We start from the raw sequence: 25,072 nt of genomic DNA on the forward strand, positions 1-25,072 counted from the left end.
GTTGAGTCGTCGGTAGTCCACACAGAACCGCACAGAACCGTCCTTCTTCACAACAAGAACGACAGGAGACGCCCAGGGGCTGTTAGATGGTCAAATAACATTGCGTCGAAGCATGTCGTCAACTTGCTCGTTGATTACGCGGCGTTCTGTGGGAGATACGCGATATGGACGTTGCCGCAGTGGCGGTTGGGCGCCAGTGTGGATGCGATGCGTAACGGCTGACATGCGGCCGAGAGAGAAGTTTGAGTGACATCGAAAGAAGCGCGAAATTCTTCCAAGAGGCCTAGAAGCTGGGAACGCTGGACCAGTGTAAGGTTGTCAGCAATGGAAGAAGCAAATACGTCATCGGGCGATGAACCAGACGTGGTAACAGCACTGAGCGTACTGGAACTGGGGCAGTGCGTGTCATCTGGTTCGTCCATAACTTGTGCGTCTTCGAGGGGTTCCACGCTGCCGAGACATTCTCCTTGCACCAACGTAACACTGTATGGAGATGGGTTGATAACAAAAATTGACGCACTGCCCTGAGAGACTTGCACGGTCGCGAAAGGCACCAGCAAGCCTTTCCTCGTGCAAACACAGTCAGATGGCGAGAGGAGTGCAACGGTGTCGGAGATACTAGCGCAGTAGACGGACACCACCGTTGACGAGTTTGCGGGCACTTTGGTGTTGTCTTTGACGAGTACCTTGCTCACAGACGATGGACTGTCAGCCGGCGTCAGATCAGAGAATGGTGAGAGCTCTATTCTGGCTGGTGCGCAATGAACCACAGCGTCATGGTGGGAGAGAAAATCCCATCCTAGGATGACGACGTGAGAGCATGCTGGAATTATTATCAATTCGACGGCGTACAGAGCATCATTAATCATGACGCGGGCTGTGCAGACCGCTGTAGGGTGAATACTTTGGGCGCTGGCTGTACGGAGGGAGAACCCGGGAAGTGGTGTCGTCACTTTTCGCAGTAATCGGCTAAGTTTGGCGTCAATAACGGATACGGCGGCTCCAGTGTCGATAAGGGCAGATGCGCGAACACCATCCCCAAACACGTCTAACACATTCGATGGGCTTCGCTGAGGGCTTTCGCAGTTCGATAGCGTCGCAGCCCTTGCCTTGTGGACTGTGACGACTAGTTTTCCTGGCCACGTGGGACCGGACGTGGCCGCATCGGTGACAGTGATCGGCATCGTGGTGATGGCGAACGGCGTGTAGATGGAGCTGGGCGAGACAACGGTGACATAGGCGACGGTGAATCGTAACACGGGCGGCTTGACTGGCTGGTGATGGTTGAGGTGACACGAGGCGGCTGCACGCGATTGCAATAGCGGGCAACATGAGCGGCACAACCGCACGCGAAGCAGATCAGGCGGTTGTCAGAAGTGCGCCATCGGTTCGCCGGGGTAGGTCCCATCCATGACGCAGGACGCGGTGGACGAGGCGTCTGCTGATACGACTGCATGATGGGCTGTATCGGTGGCCTAGGTATGATGTCGGCAAATGCAGCTGGCACACTCGCTTCCAAGGCCTGAGGTCTGGCGACGGCTTCGGCGTAAGTGGGGCAGACAGAGGGATCGCTGGGGGTGACCTGGCTACAACTTGCGCGTAAATGAGCGGAGCAGGCGCTGGAGGGGGCTGGTGGTATTCCGGCATGACCTCCGCGATTTCCTGCTGAATAGCGTGGCGTAAGGGAGGCAGCAGCGTGGTCGATGGCTGTTCAACATGCTGCGGGTAAGGGAAGGCCAGTAGGGAGAACTGGCGGGCAATTTCCTCGCGCACGAATGACTTGATCTCGGCGAGCAAGGCGGACTGATCCGAAATTGCCGACAAGCCAGCGAGATCGGCGTCGCGTGATGCAGGTCGACGGGTCAGGAACTGCTGCCGGCGCAGCTCCTCGTAGCTTTGGCAGAGCGTGATCCCCTCGGCCACAGTACGAGGGTTCTTAGCGAGCAGCATAGTGAAGGCATCGTCGGCGATGCCTTTCATAACGTTGCGGATCTTGTCAGACTCTGGCATGGCTGCGTCGGCTTTCTTGTACAAGTCCAGGACGTCTTCTATGTAGCTCGTAAAAGACTCACCGGTCTGCTGAGCTCGTTCACGTAAACGTTGTTCGGCTTGCAGTTTACGAAGGGCAGGGCAGCCAAACACGTCGATGATGGCGGTCTTGAAAGCAGACCACGTGGGGAAATCGGTAGCGTGGTTGTTGTACCACAGGCCCGCCGCACCCGCGAGGTAGAAAACCAGGTTGCTGAGTTTGCCTGCCTCGTCCCATTTATTGGGTACACTCACACACTTGTACATCGCAAGCCAGTCCTCAACGTCGGTCCCATCCGCGCCGGTGAAGATAGGAGAGTCGCAGATGCGGGGGACACGGCGCAGGAGGTCGTTGTTGGAGGAGGCGTTTGCTGAGCAGCGTCTTGAGGCATAGTAGTTGGTAGGGTACGAGATCTAATTTCCGGGGCATCGAATGGGAGCACAGCACTCTCCACCAATTTGTTGAGGTGTTTATTAGATGGCAGTCGGCGACGATGCTCAATGGCGACAGTCAAGGAAGAACACGGGCTCAGAACGCGAGTAGACATGTGCGCCGGACCCAAAATCCCCGGCGGCGGCGCACCGGTGTTTCCACCTTCGGCGGCGGCACGTGAACAGCGCGGGGTTCATCGGACCGGCGGCGGCGCGGCGCGCGGGGGGGGGGGGGGCGAAGCAGTGAATGCAATAAGTACACGCCGTAATGTTACATGAACGAGGGCTAGCAGCGAACTCTTTTTGCTCCGATCTCACTTAACTCTACAAAGAGAGAGAGATAAAAGCAAAGGAAAGGCAGGGAGGTTAACCAGGTTGCACCCGGTTTGCTACCCTACACGGGGGGAGGGGGAAGGGGAGAAAAAAAGGATAGAGAGAGCAAGGAGGAAAGAGAGGTCAAGTAATACGCGCACACACACAGAGACAGTCACAACAGAGAAATATTTGACATCGGTTCCTCTGCGGTTGTCTAAAAGTATATGCGTTAAAAAAGGCTTGCGAGGACTGGCTCCAAGGAATCCAGAACTTTGAGCTGACGGAGTTGTCAATCCCTTGAGGAGAGTGCGCATCGTGGTCATGAGAGATCTTACCACAGCGAGGACTTGTAGGTTTTTGTCGTGGCAATCATCTGTGGACGATGGTGTACATTGTGGGCCATTCTGCATCGGCTCTTTAGGAGTGCGCAGTGGTGGCAGTGAGGGCCACGCGACATCCGCCGCCGCTTTCTAAAGCCTCTGCGTCTTTCCGGCTCTCCGATTGTGATGCAGTGGGCGGTGGTGGTGGCGGCAGTGGTGGTAGCTGCCGCTTCAGAGAAGTCGGACAGTCTGTCGGAGTAGCGTCGCGGTCGTAACGTCGCGGTCACGTGATGATCCGCAATCCCCCCGTGTCCTCCGCGGATTTCTCCCTCGTGTGAATAGAATAGCCCTTAGGCGGCGGTCTCACTCCGGCGGCATGAACACATCATTTTTGCCACTTTTCCAACTGACGTGGCGGCTGTTCTCATTGTTTTATATAGTTGATTTATATATAATTGAAAAGCTCGATCACTGTGGATTTGCAATATATCTATTAAAAACACGTCAACCGTTAGTAGTATAACGTCGATGGCCAAGACATTCTTGCGGAGGTTGACTCGAACATCATTGATTTCGTTTGGAGCCAGAGACTCGAGTTTCCTCGAGATGGTCTGCCGATTCAGGTGTCTCAGATTGTCCGATGGCGTAACAGGCACAAATAAGACGGTGTAGTTCGTTGAAGCCACCTTCGGCTTCACAGTAGATGCGGTTGAAGCTAGTGAACCACCCATAGATCTTCGTTTTGGTTTACGACTGTAAACAGCGGTGAATTCATCGTCAGAATCGTCACTGCTCACCGAATACAGTTCGGTGGACTCGCTGTCGGATTCGCTGAGTTCGCTGTTCCGTTTCCTCGAGGGGCCCGCCGACGGCGGAGGCATGCCTGGGGGGTCTGAAGGCCAGTCTACTTCCAGTGTAGCCAAATAAAATACCGATGGCTACGCGAGGAACATGAAAAATCACCAAAAACTGTCACCCGGTAAACAAAGCGCTGTGCAAGAGGCACACTTTGTCGTCGTTCCTCTTAACTCTACAAAACGCTGGTGTATGGCAATAGGGCCGCTCCCGGGAGAGAAGCGGTTTTCGATCAGTTTGTCATATCAGCGGTCCGAGCGCGAAGCAGTGAGATCACAGCGCTCACAGCGCGTAGAAGGTTTGCGAGCCGTTCGCTGGGGGATGTCTGCCGAAACAGCGCGCGTGCCAGCACTCTCGACCGCGCCCTTATAGTGAATGTTCGCAGTTGCTGCTCAAGTTACGCAGTCCCTCTCCCCAGACATCCCTTCCTACTCCTTCGGCCAGCAAATGACGGACGGGGCGTTTCCTTCTGCTTGAGGAGCAATCGACGGCAGGCCTCGCACGCGGGTTGATGTTATTCCGTGTGACGGAGACGGCCAGCTTGTTTCATCTCTGCTTTAGCCATGTTCCTTGCCAGCGCTCGCGAGCTTTTACTAGCGGGTAGAACATAAAATGCGCGGAGCGACGTTATCAATTTAGAGATTATACAGAACATGACGGCGACGGTGAAAACCTGTCCTGAGTGCCCATACAATTGCTAGCGCAATAAAAAAATATACAAAAAACCGACGAAGCGGCCTCGCCTTTTTTCCTGGAAAGCTGCATCGTCTCCGCTCTAAAGAGTGCGTCCGTTGGAAGAATCATATAATCCGGTCCTTTTCTATTGGTTTCGTTCTCGCCTTCAATACCCTTCTTACAGGGGACATCTCCTCGCCACTTATTCATAAAGCACGCGTACAATGTCAGCACTAAGTGTTGAACCTATCATGATTTCGCACTTGCCGGCTACAGTGTGTTATCTCTGCTTGCGCGGTCGCAAACGCACAAAATGGAGCGAAATCCGTTCATCGCGCACGATAGTCGTGCAAGAGAAGCAAGAGCGGGTGGGCGGCTGCATAGCAAAACAGTATGGGAGACAATTCACAATTGTTATTTCTCGTGTACGGACCCTGATGACGTCACGTGAATCACTGTTCTGGCATCACGAAGTCAAGTCAAGTCAAGTTTATTAAATAGTTCAGTTGAGTTACATGGTTAGCGTTTTACAGCAGGAGGTCCCAAAGTTTCAGAGAAACTGACAGGGGGACCTCCTATGGCTACATGGAGGGGGTAATTACAAAAAAATACAGCAATAGTATACGGACATGTGAGTAATAATGAATAAGCTTGATTAACAATAAAAATACGATCAATACATAACATAATGGTAATACTCACTATTGAAAAATAACATGAAAATAATCAAAAGCAAGTGGTGAAACAGGAAAGACAAAAAACAATATTAATGAACAACTCTACGTGACAAATGCAACACGTTTCATTATCAGTGTTATCAGTTATACAAAGACAAATTGAAGTAGTAAAATAGCACAGAAATGTTGAGAGCTATTAACAGTTAATTACACAATTCGGATGAGTTGATTAATTCCTGAACGAAATATTTCTTGCTGCGCGAGGTGAAAATATGAATGTTATGCGATGATTTCAATTCGAAAGGCAATGAATTCCAAATGGCTATGCTAGTAAATAAGGTTGAGAACTTGCCGTAGTTTGTCCGTAGAAGTGCACCAAAACACAAGAAACGCCAAGAGAGAATAACACGCTCGTTGTTTTTGTTTTTCGTTGTATTTTCAGAGGCTGTTAGGGGTCTTTATAAAAACAGGGCGTACAAACACGGACACAGGAAAGTAGTCAAGACACCAGAAACGCCGCTAACAACTGAAAAATCACATAGCAGCGGAATCGAAGGTAGACACAAATATTTATCTTCGCATTCCCACGTAAGAGGCCATACCTATCAACCAAGTGCGAGTAGTGGTCTACGTAAGAGATAGCTGTTCACTCTCTCGACATTTTCTTATGTCCGCGTTTCCACGTCATGTCTTATTAACATGAATGCCTACCAACTAGCTCACCTATATACTAAGTTTGCCATTCTCTTCTGCATTTATTTAACGATTTACTCGAGTAAGAATGAAAGGAAAATGTGTACTAACGCACCGAGATATATATATTACTTACCTATTTTATTTATGTATGCACAGTGTACTAGGTCCAAGACTCCAAGAATAGGCTAATCAGTGAGTTGGGTCGTCGCCTGGAGGACGCGGCAGCGTTAAGGTCAGGCAATACTCGTGATATTTCTGGAGAAGAAAAAGATACCACAACTTCTGGGGAGCTATTCTCGATGCGTTCATCCAAAGTAGATGTCCACAGTCCGTTTCGGCAGAGCGCATTCAGTGATTCGAAAAAGCGGCAAGCCGTGATGTCACCTCGCTCTTGACAACGTCGCCGCACCGAACCCCCCAGCACATTCCTAGCGTAAGAAGAGAGTGGACGAAATGCACAGAAACAGGAACTTTTCAAGTCTGAATTTGCATATGAATGTGTCCCAGATGTTTGAAAACGATGCAAGGAATGCCTACCGACCTTACAGCTGCGTTAGACGAGCGGCCGCATTAAACCTAAATCGATGGCTAACACGATCAAAGACATGTGCACCGAAAATCGGATCTCTGAGGCTTGCGTTCGTTGCATTGAAGCGCATTCCGTCCCTATCATTTGTGTCGAGAGTGTTTGAAAGCTTTGTGATGTCATGATGGCGCTGCCGGACCGGAAACAGGAGGCGCACTTCTCGCCGAGCTCCCGCTATTCAGCGGCCGCTGAAAGTGACTCTTCATTACATGGACACATCGAGAAGAGCTCCTCCGGCGAAGTCCTGTATTTTATTTCCAGATTCCCCATTTGAATTAACAGAAAAGACTAACGGCGGCACGCCGCAATTATTGCGCGGCGGCGGCGTGATCTCTCTTGCGACTTCGGCAGCGGCGCGAGCGGCGTGACCAAAAACAGGCGGCGGCGGCGGCGCACACCACTAAGCGCGAGTGGGAAGAGCCAAAGAGGACGACCCACTAGAAGGCTATAGAGAGCGCAACCCATTACTCATCTCAAAGGCTTCGCTACAGTATATTTAGGTATGTCGATGACTATTTAATAGTCCTAAAAAGATCACCTGGCCTTTGCCTTGACGATGCGGTAACAAAATGTCTCCATTGTTCACCAACCTTTCTGAAGGGCTGAGGTTCACGTTTGAATTGCCCAATGGAAATTCCATCCAGTTTCTGGACCTTCAGATTATTTTTTCATCATCTGGTCATGCCTGTTGTAGTTATAACCCTAGGTCAAAGAAAAGTGTTTTACCCTTCGACAGTGCCCACTCCAAGCTAATAAAAAGGGGCATAGCCTCTACTTATCTTACTAATGCTTTGCGCAAATCATGCGTTCAACAGATGGAGCCAAGCGTGTCCAAGCAAGTTAACAGATTAAGGAAGGCAGGTTTCACAGTGTACGTTGTATCATCTGTATGCGAGACATTGCTCAAGAAACCAAAAGAGCCAAAGGAACGGGCAACAAAACATCTTGACAAAATACCGGTGCATGCAATTCCATACCTTCACAAAGTGTCTCATAACTTGAAGAAGATAGCTAACCGACATAATATCAATCTAGTTTTTTCAGTGCCTTGCAGACTATCAGCTGTCTGCAACCTTCAAAGGACCAAGAAATGCATGCAATGTCACACCAATCATAGGACCGTCTACACTGTGTGTACTGCAAACGTACTGTACCATATTCCTCTGAGCTGTGAACGTGTCTATATTGGACAGACTAGTCAGTGCTTCAATGACAGGGCGAGACAGCACAATAACGATGTCAGAAAGGGATTCGGTAGCCACTTGGCAGAACATTGCAAACAATGTGCTTGTACTCCTTTATTTCGCAGCACCACTTTTCCAAAAAAAAGGTAGTTCAAAAACAGAACGCGAAATCGTCAAGGCTTACCCGATAAAGAAAGCAGGTGATAAGTGTGTCAGCTGCCCATCTTTGCTGTTAAAAGAAAATGAAGTAGCTTTTCTCTCGACGTACATTGATACGCCATAGATTTGTTTTCAAATTTCATGTTTCAAGATAGACCCACGCTACCTCTTGTGGGATGATGCGCGCATATGCGTGAGCTTGATGCACGGGTATATCACGTTGTTTGTTTCCAATAAACGCCAGTTGCAAGTTAAGCACCAGTCCTGTCGTATGTGTTTCGTCTTCGTTGTTTGCGCTTTTCAAGTTTTCTCCAATGATGGACCAACTCGCCCAAACCAAGGTATTGTTGCTGTCCGTAAAGTAATGAGACTTGGTCTGGTAAAAGAATTTATTGATCTGATCGGTTGATATTATTTAAATTCTTCAAAATAGTTTCCCTAGGCATCAATACACCGATAACAATGGCATCATGACCACACACGACCAGAAATCATCCACATAGTGCACCTCATGCCTTGCTGTGCACACTCACAAACTGTGTAACTTTATTTCAAGCACTTTGTTAATTCCATTTGCATGTATTTTTACTTGCGTGTTCTGTTTCCAGCATCAGAACGATACTTTCTTAACAGGGGCGGCATTGCCAAGAATGCCCATTTCTTAACCCATTGAGGGTCGAATTTTTTCACGAAATCCAGTCCAAAAATGTGTAATTTTTTTATTGCTGAAATAAATTCTTCCAACGATTCTATTTAAGAAAAAGTTGTCTAAAATTTTTTTTCGTGACCGTAAAGTGACAAAAAAAATCATTTCTATTGTTACATACACATGGTTTATTCGTAGTCCGCATTGTCTCGCCGTGCACGCTTTTCAGATGTCGCTCCTTGATCGTCATCGGAGTCTGAACTCGTCAGAAAATCCTCGCTTGACAAACTGAAATCCAATGAATCAGATTCTGATTCCGCACTTGGGGAATAGTCCGCATCGGAAGAATCGCTGCTCGACTCACCGGCAGCAGCGCGACCAGTGCGCGCTTCCATAGCGTAAGCGAACTGCGTCAGTGAGCGCACGAAAAAAAAACTATGGTTGTGCGCCCGTCCGGAAAGCAAAACGAATGAAAAAGCTACAGTAATCCTTCGTCTTATTGCCAACAAGACGTAGTTACTTTTTCCGAGACCCAAAACAGGAAACGCAATCACGACGGCGTCGTTTGTGTAATTTAGCGCCTCACAAAAACAGGTGTAATCGCGCCCCAGGGAGCAATAAACGACAGAGTAAAAAGCAGTCACCCTTTGAGAGATTAGAAACCAAACAGCCATCACCTTTGCGGGCACATGAAGCAAAAACCACCCGAAGGATGAAACCGAAACCAGCCGGACCGCGTGCGTGCGTTCTGATGCACAACTGAAAACCGCTGCGCCGCTTTGGAAAGCAAAAAAAAAGAAAGACTGAGAGACATCGGCGCATTAAAAAAATTCCACGTATTCCCGAAGCGCGGCAGCACATTCCAAGCAAGAGAAATGATCAAAGGAAACGCGCGTTTGAAACCAACCGCGGCACGGGCGCGTTCGGTTGCACAAGCGATAGCCGGCGCGCCGTTTCTTGAAGCATAAAAAAAGCAACAACGGAGAGACATCGGCACATGAAAAAAATTCCACGTATTCCCGGAGCATGGCAGCACATGCAAAGCAAGAGAAATGATCAAAAAAGGTGCGCACTTTAAACCAGTTGTACCGCGAACGCGCTCGGATGGGCAGGCGATAGCCGGCGCACCGTTTTGGGAAGCAAAAAAAAAGTACAAGGAAGAGACATCGACGCATAAAATAAATTCCACGTATTCCCGAAGTGTGGCAGCACAGGCCAAGCAAGAGAATTGATCGAAAAAGGCGTGCGTTTTAAAAATAAACGCTATGCCGTATATGTACAACAAAAACCCTTTGGTACCAGGAAGCTTCTGCCGTACATGTACAGCAAAAGCCCTCAGTGGATTCTTAATGGGCTTCACCCATTAAGAACTGTTACCCCCACTCGGTGCAGGCCGTATTGCGATGTTTGGGAAATTTCGCAATAGCTTTAGAGTGTTCTGATAAGATTGCATGCCCAAAAATAAGCAGTCGAGTTTATTCTGGAGCTAAAATGAGCACCAGCGATAATGCTGCAATTTTCTATCGCTCATGTATAAAAGCCTCTGCCGGCCATGCTCACCACTATCGTCGTAGTGTGAGTGTGACTGGCTTATACAACAAGTCTACTTCATTTCCTGGGCACCAGTTTGCTTACTAAAGTTTCGCCTAGAATTGAGTGACTACCATCTTCTTCACCGTCACAGTCATGTGACATCTATATACATTATAAGTTATCATGCATACTTGATAAGTGAAAAGAAACAGATTTGCATACAAGTGCATTGTTCGACCCAAAACAAAGATATCAGCAAAGCAGCAACTGCGTAACGTCAATGTAACCATGTTAAATGTAGCGCATAACCAGAACAACCAGAGAGGCACCCCTCATAAGACTGTGTGTGCTTCCAAAGAGTCCATTGATGAAGGTTACGCCTCATTTGATTCTGATTTTTAAGAACTGCACTACCATAAAGCTGATGAGTGCTAATTAAGTGTCAACAGCAACTTTACCGTCAGAGTATAATTCAAAGCACTTTGAAGCTTCCATGTTGCAGACAACTGCATATTAAGAGAAGAGTCCTATGCTTTAGGAGAATTTGTGTGCCCAGTTGGTCTACATACCTAGTCAAACTAAACAACAACAAAGTCATAGTAAAAAAAAACTGCTTAAAAAAGTGTGGCCGTACTTACTCATTGAGCTCAAGTTCCAAGCGAAATTTGTAGTGAAATGCCTTGATGAGCAATGATGTTTGATGAAAATGCTTGTTTGTCTGGGAGAAGGAAAAGAAAAGCTGTTAGTTGACATGCAGAAATAGGAGCATCTCAAGGCTCACCTCTAAATGTAAGCTCACCTGAGAATGTACATTGCTACCACGACCGCCCAGACATGGTGACAAGAACTAAATGCATTTGTTACAACTGGCTATTCTCCATCTACAGTTATACGAAATCCCCTCCCAACTGATGAAATATTATAATGTTCCATAAGTTCTCATTAATATTGTGTCTAACAAAGAAAAACGAGCCCTTGAAAAGAAATTTCCTTTCCCTATAATGTTATCAAGCCACTTATGCGGAAAATCCCAACAGATTCCATTCTGACTAACAAGCTTGCTGCCAACCACAACTATAGTACCTGCCATGTTTAACGACGAGACAAGCACTACGCACTGCTTTTACAACACAATAATACGCAAAAAATTATGCTTTTTTTTTCTTTTTTAGAACCGTGTGGAACGAACTAAATATGCACCAAGCACTCACTCCTAACGAAACCAGACTTTACGAAGTTCCCAATCTAAAAAAGAAATCTCCATTCCCCGGCACTACCCATAGGGTTCAATGTTGTCACTGACCCAAATTAAAAAACTAACTTGGCCACCAACTCTGATTTTATGCAATCTTTTCTGGACTAAGTGATTTAAAAAATTGTTATTTCCTTCTAATTTTGGCACAGACAGGCTTTTCCTTGAGCGTTTGTCCTAATGCTATCACGTTAAAACACCTGGGCGCCCTGTAGTCACGACCCTAGCTTCAATTTGACTGGGCTGCATGCCAAGCCCATGCACGGTACAATGGACTCAGCAACATTCATTCGGAAGCCACGGTTGTGGCTATTTCGCGCAAAGAAACAACAAGGGAAGGGTTAAGAGGAGCGCAAACTTTCGACTGTTTATTCCAAATTTACTGCAGTGCTATATATATATGCAAAGGCATGCGCGGAAAGCAAGGCATACATCGAACAGATAACGTTTTGTGCAATGCAATACATAGGTATAGACATGCGCAAAAGGGCAGGCTCACAGCGATCGGATAACATCTTAATCACAACCTGCGATGCAAGAACGTGCTGTCTGCCTGCGAAAGGAACAATGAAGTGTCACTAATGCATAATAAACCTTGTGCTTTTATATGAAAAGCTTCCAACAGTTCTCGAGCAGTGGTGTCCCTCATACACAAAATGTGCCACCGGTGTTGTTTACGAATTCCCGCTGTCCTGCGGCAAGACTTATGTAGGCCAGACGGGAAGGTGCATGAATGAGCGTGCGTGGGAACACGAGCTGTCACTAAAAGGTAAAGATGGGGCACATTTGCCGGCCCACTGCAATTCCCCCAAGTGTGAACCGTATCTGCATAAAATTCAGATTCTGGGGAGAAGCAGGAACACCACTGCTCGAGAACTGTTGGAAGCTTTTCATATAAAAGCACGAGGTTTATTATGCATTAGTGACACTTCATTGTTCCTTTCGCAGGCAGACAGCACGTTCTTGCATCGCAGGTTGTGATTAAGATGTTTTCCGATCGCTGTGAGCCTGCCCTTTTGCGCATCTCTACACCTATGTATTGCATGGCACAAAACGTTACCTGTTCGATGTATGCCTTGCTTTCCACGCATGCCTTTGCATATATATAGCCCTGCAGTAAATTTGGAATAAACAGTCAAAAGCTTGCACTCCCCTTAACCCTTCCCTTGTTGTTTCTTTGCGCGAAATAGCCACAACCGTGGCTTCCGAATGAACATGAACGGACTAGCCCAACAACATGTGCTTCTGGACTCAGCAACGCTCCTGCTTACCAAATGACACCAGGGGTGGCAGTGGCGGTTGCTTTTGTTATTTCAAGGTTCATGTGACACACAGCACTGATCACAAGAACTACATCCGCTTGCCAGATCTACACGGCCTGGACGTGGGAGGCTCTACATCCAGCTTGCCCTTGTGGGTTTTTCGCATGCGCAGGTGTGGTTTGGCGGCAAAAACAATGCCGTGGTAGCTTTTCAGTGTCGCTACTTTACAATTTCAGATACTGAAGGACTGAAAAGTCACTTCCTTGATTTGACCAACTCTCCGATTTAACGAAATAATTTATGCATGGTCATCACTTGGTTAAATGTAGTTTTAACTTAGATAAACTGCAATATGGCGAAGGTAAAAGTTGACACCACAACTGTGTTGTGTCAATCGCAAATTTTAAAGGGACACTAAAGGCAAATAACAATTTATGTCAGAGTGAAAGCTCAATGTATGACAACGTCTAAAACGGCAGTATTATCAACAGCAGTGCCTTACTTACCGAGAAATTAAGATATATGTATCACGCGATGAGTGCCACGAGCGGGACATTTTGGAAATGATCCCGATGATGTGAGAGAGTCCGACTACAATTCATCACTCGTAATCGAACTAGCTGCAATAAAAAAAGAACCTTCCATGCATCAAGAGGCGTAATAAAATGCTACTTGTTTGTTTCTGTTTGATTCATGGAAAAAAGAACCTCTTTGGCGTTGGCATGGGGCACGGCGCGGGTGGTTCAAAGGTTCCGTCCGTTTTCGCCAAACTGCGCTTCGCCCGGCGCCCTGCTTCGCTCATGCGGTCGCATCTTAGTGGTAGTTTCGGTATCGCGTACTGCCTCGTGTGTTTTGCGCACTCGTGAAAGTCGCTCTGACAGAAAGTTCGACAAAATGCCGCATGCATGTGATGTTGCCGGATGCCCGAATGGTGCACGCCGCCAGTGCATGCCGTCGCGCAGTAAAGGCGGGCAATGTTGGGCACGGCAACAGTGACGTGAGAAAGACCGCTTTTCAGGCGGGTGATTTGAAGTGCGCTAACGCGATGCGGACCACTAAAACATGATTTTATTTCAAAATAAGCACTTCCTTGGCACAAAAGTAGCACTAAGAGGTTTCTGGACCGTTATGTCAACAATCGACGTCGACTTAATATCTGCCTTTAGTGTCCCTTTAATTTGTTGTGGCTCAGCTTAGAAGCTGAGATCGTGTTCCTTCATAAACCAACTAACTGTTGTGCATCTTCTCCTGGCTGTTATACTACTACCAATATTACAACCACACCTGGGTAACTGAATGTCCCACTGAAAATTCCATGCAAAGCACGTACATATGGAACCCACTCAGCCACACATTCAACATACTGAACTATGCCACTGCTACTGTATTGAACATTCATGCCAAGAAATGACACTGCTTTGGCAAACGCTGTCAACCAGGACTTCTGAAAGAAGCCACGGAGAAAAGTCAGCAAGATGCGCATCACAAAAATATGGGTGGCTCATGCAGCAGAGATTTCACTCGACTCCGTCGATGTAGTTGCCTTAAAGGAGCACTGACATCAAATTTCAAAGTCGAGATATGCCCTTCATTCGATTGCTCGGTATGCATAGGTCTCCTTGGCCAAATTTGAATGGCATCCGTCGCGTGGAAGTAATTTTATTTCGAGGGCAAGCAGCGTACGAAAGCTCAACGGAAGATTGATCATGCTGCGACATCGACACTAGTGCTACGTAACAAGTGTGATACATTCCGACCATACCATCCTGAGTGACGATACGCTAGTAACAATGACGTCGACGATCTGAGTGTATTTATTGTGCCACCGACTGCCGCCGACGCCAAGCGACGCTCTCACCGGCTCTCACTCCCAGCCAGTGGCTCTCCTCGCTGTCCCTATGTGTGCCTGCGATTCATCGTGTCGTATCGACTGATTTGTCGTGTGATACTCAGCGTGAGTGTGATCAATCGGAGCGACTACGTGCCAGCATGTTGGGGAACCGCTGCGTAGTACAGACCTGCTCGTCGAGGCGCAGAAAAATCGGAAAGTGCGTGGCGTTTCCTTACACGTACGGTACACGCCAACACGACCACAAGTTATCGAAGTGGAGCAGCTTATAGATAAATATCATCGCTAACAAGTAACACGTATGCAGCGTTATTAGTGAATGTTAGTTCGTCCGTGGACTTCCTTGCGCTAGCGTAATACTGGGTTACTGCAACCGTAACCGTGAGAGGCTGGATAGGTGGGGCCATCTGGCGGCGCACAATTGTTATTGTATAAACCTATCGTATTCTATTTGTCCGCTGGTGTGCATTCGCTATGCCGATATTCCATAGACCCCTTTGCGTATACCGGAATGTTGTGCACGCTAAAATTCTCTAATATATCTAATTGAGACACACCAGCGAGTATGGCCCAAGCGTGCGTCCCCGGGCACCTCCTCGTTGCTGCTTGGAACAGCGTCCATTTTTGAATCGCTGTTTTGCAAAGTGTCGAAGCGAAAATGATTCGCGACGTCGCGTATCGCGGTGATTCTAAGTTCCAGAATGCCGTCTTCAACACTAGTCGACACTTTTGACGGCGACGACGGCGATGCTGGTGACAAGGCATGACTTAACGCGTGCGCCTAGCAGACAAAATGTTAGCTGAGCAGCTGATCCTCACGTCACTCCTTTCTGTGGACAAGTGGTAAACTGGGCGCGGTCTGGAATTGACCGCGAGGGAGCGCCGCCAGCGCTAAGAAATGGCGGGTTCGCCGGCCGTTTTGAATCGTGCTAGATACCGGTGATATAAATCAATAAAACAGATAGTTATTCGTCCCTCAGTTGCATTTTCGGTCGTGAATCGCTACTAGGGGGTAGATAACTACTCGCGGATGCAAAAATCTTGACATGCGTAAATTTGATGTCAGTGCTCCTTTAACAAGACTAAGAGCGACATGGTCGTCTTACGCAAACCAATAATAGTGAGAACTAACTGCTGTGCAGTGCAACATACTACCAAGTGCGTTCCATAGCTGTTAGAAAAAGAACCAGCATGCCGTTTGAAGAACAGAAACAGCCACCCAATTTCATGACATCCAGCAAAGAGGTGTGCATGAATAAGCAAGGCCTTCCAGCTGATCTCGACCACTGTCCGAGATGATAAACTTCAAGTAGACATGCCTTGCCATATATGAAACTATATAGTAATAAATAAGAGCAATGCTCGGCATGATTTCATTTAGCCCTCATTACATTTATTCATTTGATGATGAATAGTATATGAACGTTTGCTTGCCTTGTTGGCTGTGGTGTCTCTGGTGGAAATGCCCAGCTTCTGGTGGTGGCGCACCTGAACTGGGTAGATCACCTCATAGATGCGGCTCGGAATGCTAGCAATAAGTCGCTCGTTCTCCGGGTACCGCTTCAGCCGGTCCACCACTGAGTGAAAAGACACATTGACAACTGTAAATTTTTTACAAAGGAAATTCTATGCACTAGTTACTGCTATAAAAAATTAGCAAATCTTTCACAATGGAGCCTAGATAGACACAAATCTACATTTCTTGAAAGCTTCCTGTCAGCGGACTATAGCTCATTTGTAATCCACGTGCAGAGGTGATACTGTCATACTACTTCCCAGCCATAATATTGTAATTTAGTTGAATAATAAAACTCAAAAACAAAGTACACACTGATTCTACAGCAGATCCTTCATTAGTTTACTGCTTATATTATTGCTCATATTTCCCATATAAGCAATAAATTAACACATGCTATGCGCTCTTAAAAGTTGAAAGAAAGCCAATCTGCCCACTTTATTTCCAAGTGCATATTGGATGAAATTCTGCAAAGCTCCACAACAGTCCAGTCAAGTTTAACAATAGAATACATTGTTTTCCAAGAGACTGCGAGAATGTATGTTTGTGGCTAAAGCATTTGTGCTCAAGGCATGAAAAGTACTTTCAAGGACAGTTCTCAAGAGGCATTTACTTTGACTGGCTCAATGATAATGCATGTTACAAGTCTGCTTCAAACATTATTACATACAATGTCAATACACTCAGTTGTGCAATTAATATCTTGTGACGAGGAAATCCATAGATGATGTTCTGAACAGGGTTCGTACAGGTTTCCAAGAGAAAAATTAAAGGACTTTTCAAGGACCTTCTAAAAAATTTAAGGTACACGATTGTAGTTAACGGTAACTTTTATTGCACAACACAAAGGATGCTCACTTCACTTATTGCAGTTTCACTACATTAGAAGCTCTGAGGCTGAGGGCAGGTCTTTCAGTTTTTTTTCTATTTGTGTCTTAATGCCGTCAAGTTTATCGGTCTTAACTTTTGCAGTCTTTTGCAGGCTGTTGGATTTCCCTACATGTCTGATGTCCCCGGTCGCTTCTGCCTTTTCGGCAAAGCCATCAGCAGAGGTTATCAAATCAGCAACAACTGCTTCCAGTTTCTTCCTCTTCAGCTGCATACATTCAAGTTCCTCCATAATCAAGCGTCTTTTTGTTTGATCAGCATTTTCTTGGCCCTTTTTCTTTTCTGATTCTAAGTGTGCACCACAGTGCTGCCTCGCTGCGGACACAGTCAACCTGAGATCTTTTGTTATGGCGACATTTAAAATGCCACCTGCCCTCTCCACTGAGTCAGATATGACACGCTGTGAAATATACGACAAGCCCTTCAAGTTCTCTACGGTGATTTGGCGGTTGACACTAAACCCCCGTTCAACACTTGCTTGTCCATGGCTAAGAACAAGAAGGAGCTTGACTGTTTTCCATAGCTCTTTGTAGGAGGGATGGAAGCTCAAGAGTTCGCGAAAGAACTCATCCATCCTGCTGATGCTCCTCTCAAAGAGGCAAAGCTCATGCTTGAACTCTTCCAGCATTTCGGTGTACTCGGCAAGCACACATTCCCGCCGGCTGTCGCTCAGTCTTCCTGCCATGGTCAAGGTGTCTAGCACCTTCCTTAAGCCCACCAGGCACTGATCCAGCTTTGAGCACATGAGCCATGGGTCTAGAGAGGACAGGTTTCTAACCAAAGATGACTTCAGGAGACTTCGTTCCAGTATTTTCTAGGTCACAGCTGCCAAAATTGTTTGCACTCCATTCTGAATTGAAATGCATCTTTTGCACTAGCTTTTGAATCTTTCAGTGCTTGTTCACACTTGGGACCAATATCCACTTTTTCAAGTGGAGCGTGGTTTATGGTGATATCGTGGTTAATGGTGAGGGTGGAGGTGATATGAATCAACCTCCACCCTCAGCAGACCATTAACTCCTCCCAATGACGACAACACTGAGGCTTTCATGAATTTTGAAAGGAGCTTCCGCACAACACTTTCAAGGTATCTCCCAAGAAAGAAGATGATAGGTTTGTCTGATTGAAAGTCTTTCAAGAATGGCTGAATAATCAATGCAACACAGAGGGCGAAGTTCAGTTTTGCCAGTGTCAAGGAGTCGCGACAAAAGCTATTCACATTTTCAAAGGATGCACACTTCGCTAAGCTCACCTGCTTGCTTCTTGCGGACTCCACATATTTCTTCATATCATTCCAAAGAAGCAAAGCTCTCTCAATCACAATTGTGTTTTCCACCCATCGATGGGACACAAACGGCAGAGGAAATTTGTTCCGGTTGGTCACGGTTGAAAGATCGTCCCTTCGTGCAGGCGAGTCATGGAAGAGTGCACTCATGCTTGACAGCAGAATGTCGATGCCCCACTTAGAGGCTGCAACGCCTGCTTTGTAGGCATTATGGACAGTATGGAGGCCACACGTCCCCAAGTCGACACATTGGACCTGATGGTTTTCCTGAAAATGAGCTTGCATGTTCCTGAAAAACTTTAGGTTCACATTCGGCCCGTCCATAGAGATCTGAAGAATCTTGCCAAGTGGCAAAGGCTCCAAAGCCTTCAGAAGTACCTCCTGCATATCGTCTTCCGTGGAGTGCCCCATGAAAGCGGAGGCGTAGTACCTAGTGACCACCGTGCGTGAGGAGTCCCAATACCGCACATGCACGTCCATTTGATTTTCTTGCAGGAAGTCGTTCATTGACTCGTCAAAAAGCACGACGTAATATTCGGACTTCTGTACTTCTTCTTGCAAGCACGCCAAGAAAAATGGCCTAAGTTCATGGCACGAAACATTCGAGCATTTTTTCTCGCCGCAAGAAAATGATTTGACCACCTCGCTGTCAGGAAAGATCCGCTTGAACAAGTCGCCGGTTTGTGCCGACGATCTGTACGAGTAGTTGGAGGTAATCACTTTCATTGTCCACAGAATTTCCGCATCGGTAACCACCTCGTGCGACTTGCAGGCGCTGCTTAGATCGGTCGCTTGGGATGAAGCCGACCTAGTGGGCCGCTCACTTGTGCTTGCTGTCAGGTAGGTCTGCATCGAGTTTCCAGCTGCCATTTTCATGATTTCACAGTGCTTTGTACTTTTTGCGTGGCTCTTGAGAGCAGATTCGCCTATAGAAGCGATGTCGAAGGTCTTCATGCACAATGTGCATTTTGCACGGTGGGGGTCAGATGTATCCGGCGCAATCCAACGCGTATAATCATGGTTGCTGAGCCAAGCGCTCTGGAAGTTACATTTCCCAGGCATGACTCCAAATTATGCCACCTGCATGCACGATCATGCGAAATTCAACGCGCGTCGCAACCGACACGTTCAAAACAAAACACCACCGGAGCACGAGCAAGCGCACAATGTGGCCAACAGATGCTGCTGAGGTGGCTCAAGCTAGTGAGAGTGTGCTGTTTTTTTTTTGTTTGTTTTTTTTTAGTGGGTTGCTGAGGGATACCACTAAAATCGAAGCCAAAAGAAAACATGGCAAGGCAGGGTTCTGTTTGGTGTCGCAGAAGTCCGTGGTGTGCCCGTGTCACTGGGGCGCACGTAACCCACGAGACGCTTCGCCCTTCTCAGTATTTTGCCAGCGTCCGTGGTGTGCCCGTGTCATTGGGGCGCACGTAACCCACGAGCCGCTTCGCCCTCCTCAGTTTGCCAGCGTCCGTGGTGTGCCCGTGTCACTGGGGCGCTGGCAGAACCCCATCAGCTGGATCAGAACCTGCCTCGCTGTGGCCACCAGCTTATGGCTTCTGGCCAACCGAAGCCAAAGCAAGCCAGATAAAAAAAAATGGCGCTGCGGGTGCGCTCATGCCTCGATCTCGCCAATATACAGGCGGTTTGACCGTGTCTGACTTCGACTTCTAAATCGCGGTGTCGCGGAACGCGATAAGCAATGAAGTTTGCCCGGCACCACGCTCAACTGCCGTGAATTGCAAGTCGTGCAATCCGACCCTCAGAAAATCCCCAATTATCAAGAGTTTTCAAGGACCGGAACGAAATTCCAGGACTTTCAAGGTCTTGAAAACGAAATTTTCAATTTCAAGGGTTTTCAAGGATTTCAAGGACCTGTGCGCACCCTGTAACAGTTCAAGTAGCAAAAATTTGCTTAATCTCGCATGATTGGTGCATGCAGAATATGCGTCTCTCATAATATTTTCCAAATGTCCAGTCATCCCAGACAACACACTACATCCCAGGGACTTCCCAAAAAAGTCCAAACGTCCCACAAGGTGGTTTTTAGGATGTCCTTTAGACATGTGCATAGGGATCATTCCTAAAACATCCCTTGTAGGATCTGATTGGGACTTCAAGTTAGCGGTGAAATAAGCTACCGTGTTGAAAATTGGCGATCCTAAACAATCGGAAACAGCAACTCCGCCGGATAGCATGGTTGGCGCGCGTGCACAATTGCATATCTACATGCACATGTTCGTTTGTTTTTTTTTTTTTGTTTCTTTCTAAATGTCGCGCCGTTATGAGGACGAGGGATCGATTGCTGTCTGCGTGAGCAAGTGTTGCACTTGGTAAAGGCGGTACAGCGGTACGGCGCACGTACTCGCGCCACGCACGCCGTGCTTTTCGTGAAAGATCAGAGAACGGCGGCCGCACCGCACGAGCGGTGGTGTGGTGGTGTCGTATTTATAAAAACACCGACATATTAACTTTAGAAGAATTGAATGAAATATTGTTATTTTATTGTTTTCTTTCTTAGGTTTAATACGCAGTTGTTCTTTAATTGCGCTTACTGCGAGCCAACACCTGCTCAAATAGTGGACGATTTGCTGCGAGCACTGCGCAGACATTGCCATCGCCATCATGGCGCCCGGCGTGTTTGGGTTGGCCTCGTTTTTAGGTGTTTGATCCGTGACGTTTCGTCGAAAAATCACAAGCGCGCATGCCGTAGGTGTTTGCCTGGTTGCAAGATCTTGCCGATTTCAACGTTTTTCCACCTCTTCGGTAAGTACTTGACATGCCTGGATTACTGCAATCAGCACGTTCTTAGCACTTTCTTCTTTGGCTCCCCACCGCGTGCAGGTTGGCGTACGCTGAACTGGACCCTCGCAGCAAGAATGGCACGCGGGAGTAAGTTTTATTTGTGACGCGATTTGGTTTATCTTCCGCAGAAACTGTTAAGCTCACAATGCTGATATGTTGTTATTGTCGGCCACGTGTGTAGATTGACACCGCGATCGTGGAACACATGGCTGATCTGCCTCGAATAACTGCAAGCCGGTGCGTGCGTAGTGCTGTGGAGAACGATCAGAAGTCCTGGACGACAAAGAAAAAAACTTCAAAGGTTTGTTTTACATGTTTTCCACGGCAACTGACATAAACGTAAAAAAAATTGGAATGGTCAAATGCATGTGTCAAGTTTAACCATTTGTAGTGGGCTGTGGACATGAATTAAGCATTGCTGCACACAAGACTGGCTTGCCCTCAGTTTATGCCCAGTACCAAATTTTTTGCTCTCATTATGACACCATTTGTAAGAAAAGCCAGAACTTATGTTCAAAACAGCGCATATTCTTGCTATTCTTTTATTCAGTTGCACGTGTGAGTCCTGCTGCTGGCCATCAGTTAGCCGGTTATCAGAAGAAAAGGGCACAGCCCAGTTTTGTGCTGGTATATACCGTATCGTTTGTGATTATGATCATGATTTTTGTCTTACTGAAACAAGAAACTGAAAAGTGTATGTTGGTGTTTCTGCTACATCTCTATGAAGCAGCAGAACCTGTTGCTCAGTCACTTGGTGCATATTAGCAACTGGCACCTTGTCTGGCTTCCCGATACCTCCGCCTTTTTTCAGTGCATGTTGTTTTCATCCTTTACCAGCAGTCAAGTAGTTTCACACAACCGAAATGACCAGCTAGTCCACTCTGTTTGTCAAGTAGGTTTTACTTCCAAACAAATGTAGCACATTTGTGATATGCACTGTTGCTCAATGATATTCTTTTTGCATGTGCTAGCTGTGTACACATATTACATGAACATTTTTCTTTTTTTTCAGCTGCTTCTAGTAGTGGTGCCCCTGGTGTGCACCTTTACCCCAAATGTCTGCACCTTTGCCTACCGGTAATGACATAGAATGTGCTCAGCTTCCTGGACATAGGCATGCAGGTTACGAGACGGAAAACGTGCAGCTTAGACTTCATGCTTGTAAATGCGAAAGTCGTAACCGACATAATTAGAGTAAGCTAAAAGGAGAAATTTCTGCTTATGAGCAAGTAATTATGAAGCAGGTTTTACTCCTCTTAAACTAGCAGACATGCAACAACACAGTTGTGCTATGTTTGTTTTGTGTGCCACTTTCATGCATATTTGTGCTTGAAGTGGATATGCATATACATGAAGGATTTGTTTTTGCTTTCCTCAGCTGCCTCTGCGAACCCCGCTCCTGGACAACAGCTGGGAGGCTCTGTGTTTAAACGCGTGCACCTTGGACGTCATGCTCGTAAATACCAATTCCTTTGTCATTCGTGGCATGAATTTCGTTGGTAAAGCAATAAGTAAAATTGTGCATTGTTGTTTACAAGCACTTCAGTATGAACCAGGCTTAAAGGAGAAGGGACCGACAACTGGCCAGAACTTGTGATTAGATCCTGTCAGAAATGAAAAGACCGTGCTATATACTGACATATTCCAGCATCCTTTTCGCGCTGTGAGTAGGATTTATATATCTAAATTGTGTTTAAAAGTAACAAAAAAAAAGGCATGTTGCGCAACCTATCGCAAGAGCCTTGAAGCTAGATTGCTGAGTTGATCACTTTGCTGTACAAAGTCACGTAGTCTGATACCATCATGTGTGCCATTATTGGTCCTAAAAATATTAGTATATATATTACTATCCATCCCCGCTCTATTCTGTGCTGCTTATGAGGTAAAAGGAGTTGCATGGTGACAAGTAACGGCGCTGCCTTCGCGGTAGCCAGTGGACCATGTCGAGCCGCAGCGCATGCGCGCGAGTACACACACACGCAGTAAACCGCCGCGCTCGAACACGAACCGCTGTCACGCTCACTGTTTGCAACATGTCTTGTCACGTGTGTATACGACTTCATGTCCGTCGCAGATAGAAAAATTCGAATTACAAATGTTTCACGGCATTTTCCACATCACCATTCCTTGATTATACACTCTGACTGGTAAGCTTTCTGTCGCGTTAAAGAAAATAGGTACCATAAAAGTTGGTTGTCGGTCCCTTTAACCTCTTAACACACACACAGGACAAAATAGGCATGCTATATCCACGTTGTGCACCATCTTTGTGCGTTTGTGTGTGCAGTATGGACATGTACATTAAGGCTTTGTTTTTGTTCTCAGCTGCCTCTGCGAGCCCTGCTGTTGGACGCCAGCTGGAATGCTCTGCGTTTGAAAGCGTGCACCCCAGATGTCATGCTCATAAATACAGAGTTCTCATGATTCTAGTGTTGACAAAGCAATAAGTAAAAGCAGGCACTTGTGCATCTGGAATGAGGTTTAACCCTGTCTCAGGAGACATAAGACAATATAGTCATGCTATGTTCCTGTTGTTCACCATTTTCATGCATGTTGTGTGCAGTGCGTATACATACATGCAGGCTTTGTTTTTGTTGTCCTCAGCTGCCTCTGCAAGCCCTTTTGCTGGACGCCATGGAAGGCCCTCCACTCGAAAGTGTGCACCTTAGACTACACGCTCATCAATACCAAGTTCTCTGTCCTTCTCGGCATGATTATAGTGCCATATAATAGTGAGGCAATAAATCATTTTTGCTGGTCACTTGATGTTCCATGCATGTTGCTTGGTTTCTGAACACATGACTTGGTTTTAAGTTATCTAGTTATCTATGTGAAAAAAAAGTGGGTTGGTTGGACGAGGAATATGCTTTCCTGGAGAGGCAACTGGCTCTCTCAGGTAGGGGGTGGTCGAGCGCGATGAAGCAAGTTAACATGTTATGGGAGCAGATGTCCCACCCTTTTGAAATAATCCTGCAGTAAAAAGTGGCCACATGTCCCAATAACATCCCACACGCATGCAGTTTTGGGACATCCCAAAAAGGTCTTTTTTTGTATCACTTGGGATGTTTTTCCACCTTGTGTGGGACGTCTTTTGGATGTCCCGAACTCCCAAAAGGGATGTCATTTGGATGTCCCTAGGATGCCTTTGCGTTGTCTGGGATTAAACTAATGCAACATTTTAAACAATGACATTTTGAGAACTAATGCTACTTAAAAGAAGCTGTATGGTTCATCTCACAACACCCAAAATCAGTTATTTTGATAAAGTTACTATAAAGGCACTTTTTCCTGGGCTTTTCTAAGGATGTTTACAAGTACTATATGAAAAAAAAAAACAATGTCATTGCTCAAGCTAGACTGCCGTTTTCTAAAGTGCGCTTAGAATAATAATCCTGAGCAGGACGCAAAACACACAATGGCTGTATTTTGTAACAGGCCATTCTGTATTCATCCTTTTCGTGCACCCTTCAACCACTGGCACAAATGTCAATAGCATTAACCACTCACGCATGATAGCAAGGTGATAGTAAGGATTTTCTTTTGGGAGGGGTCCAATTAACCACCCTACGCATGTATGTATGTAGTATACATGTAGGCGAAAGGGAGGAGGCCCCCGTGCCCTCTGCTGGCGCCGCACCTGCGCTTTACATTTCAGTTAAATGGGTTCTTTTTTGCCCCTTTGATTGTTAATGTACTACATCTATTGCAGTTCTCCTCTCGCCACGGGGATTGTCGAAATGATCTGAGACTTTTCCGTCCTAGCTAGCTATCATTCATACAGCTGTAGTACTCTGCAGCTGCTCAAAAAATATATAGCTTTGTAATCTTATCAACTTATTTTCGCCGAGCGAACAAAGGCAAGAAGATAAAAGAGAGGCGCGTGGCCTGCTCTCAGCGCATGCGTGCGCTCGAGGTGCACACTCGACGATGAAACCAGTACGGCGGGCCGCGCGCACGTCGCTGTTCTGGTCTGCATATACTCAGTTGTGGTTACACAAGAAAAATGAGATTATTCCAGTGTGTACATATCTACAAGAACGGCTCACGAGGCGGCCTCCAGTACTTTCGCGCTCGGAATACAGAACTATGCCGCGCAAGTGAAGCGCACAATG

At 46.7% G+C, this 25,072-nt stretch overlaps 1 protein-coding gene and 1 long non-coding RNA gene across 2 annotated transcripts in view; one reads left to right on the forward strand and one right to left on the reverse strand.

Annotated features, from left to right (window-relative positions):
• Positions 1-25,072, reverse strand: part of LOC119388291 (disintegrin and metalloproteinase domain-containing protein 11) — a 483,088-nt gene that overhangs the window by 457,392 nt on the left and 624 nt on the right. The window contains exons 3-4 of the mRNA XM_049413903.1: positions 15,904-16,046; positions 10,745-10,824 (exon numbers count right to left, since the gene is read on the reverse strand). Of these exons, the coding sequence (XP_049269860.1) occupies positions 10,745-10,824; positions 15,904-16,046 (223 nt within the window). The remainder of the gene's footprint in view (positions 1-10,744; positions 10,825-15,903; positions 16,047-25,072) is intronic.
• Positions 21,214-23,676, forward strand: LOC119388295 (uncharacterized). Its single transcript, XR_005182673.2, has 3 exons — positions 21,214-21,261; positions 22,339-22,416; positions 23,565-23,676. It is a non-coding gene; the product is annotated as an uncharacterized LOC119388295 (long non-coding RNA).

The sequence above is a fragment of the Rhipicephalus sanguineus genome, chromosome 3 (genome assembly GCF_013339695.2).
Source record: "Rhipicephalus sanguineus isolate Rsan-2018 chromosome 3, BIME_Rsan_1.4, whole genome shotgun sequence".
In the NCBI taxonomy this organism is placed as follows: Eukaryota; Metazoa; Arthropoda; class Arachnida; order Ixodida; family Ixodidae; genus Rhipicephalus; species Rhipicephalus sanguineus.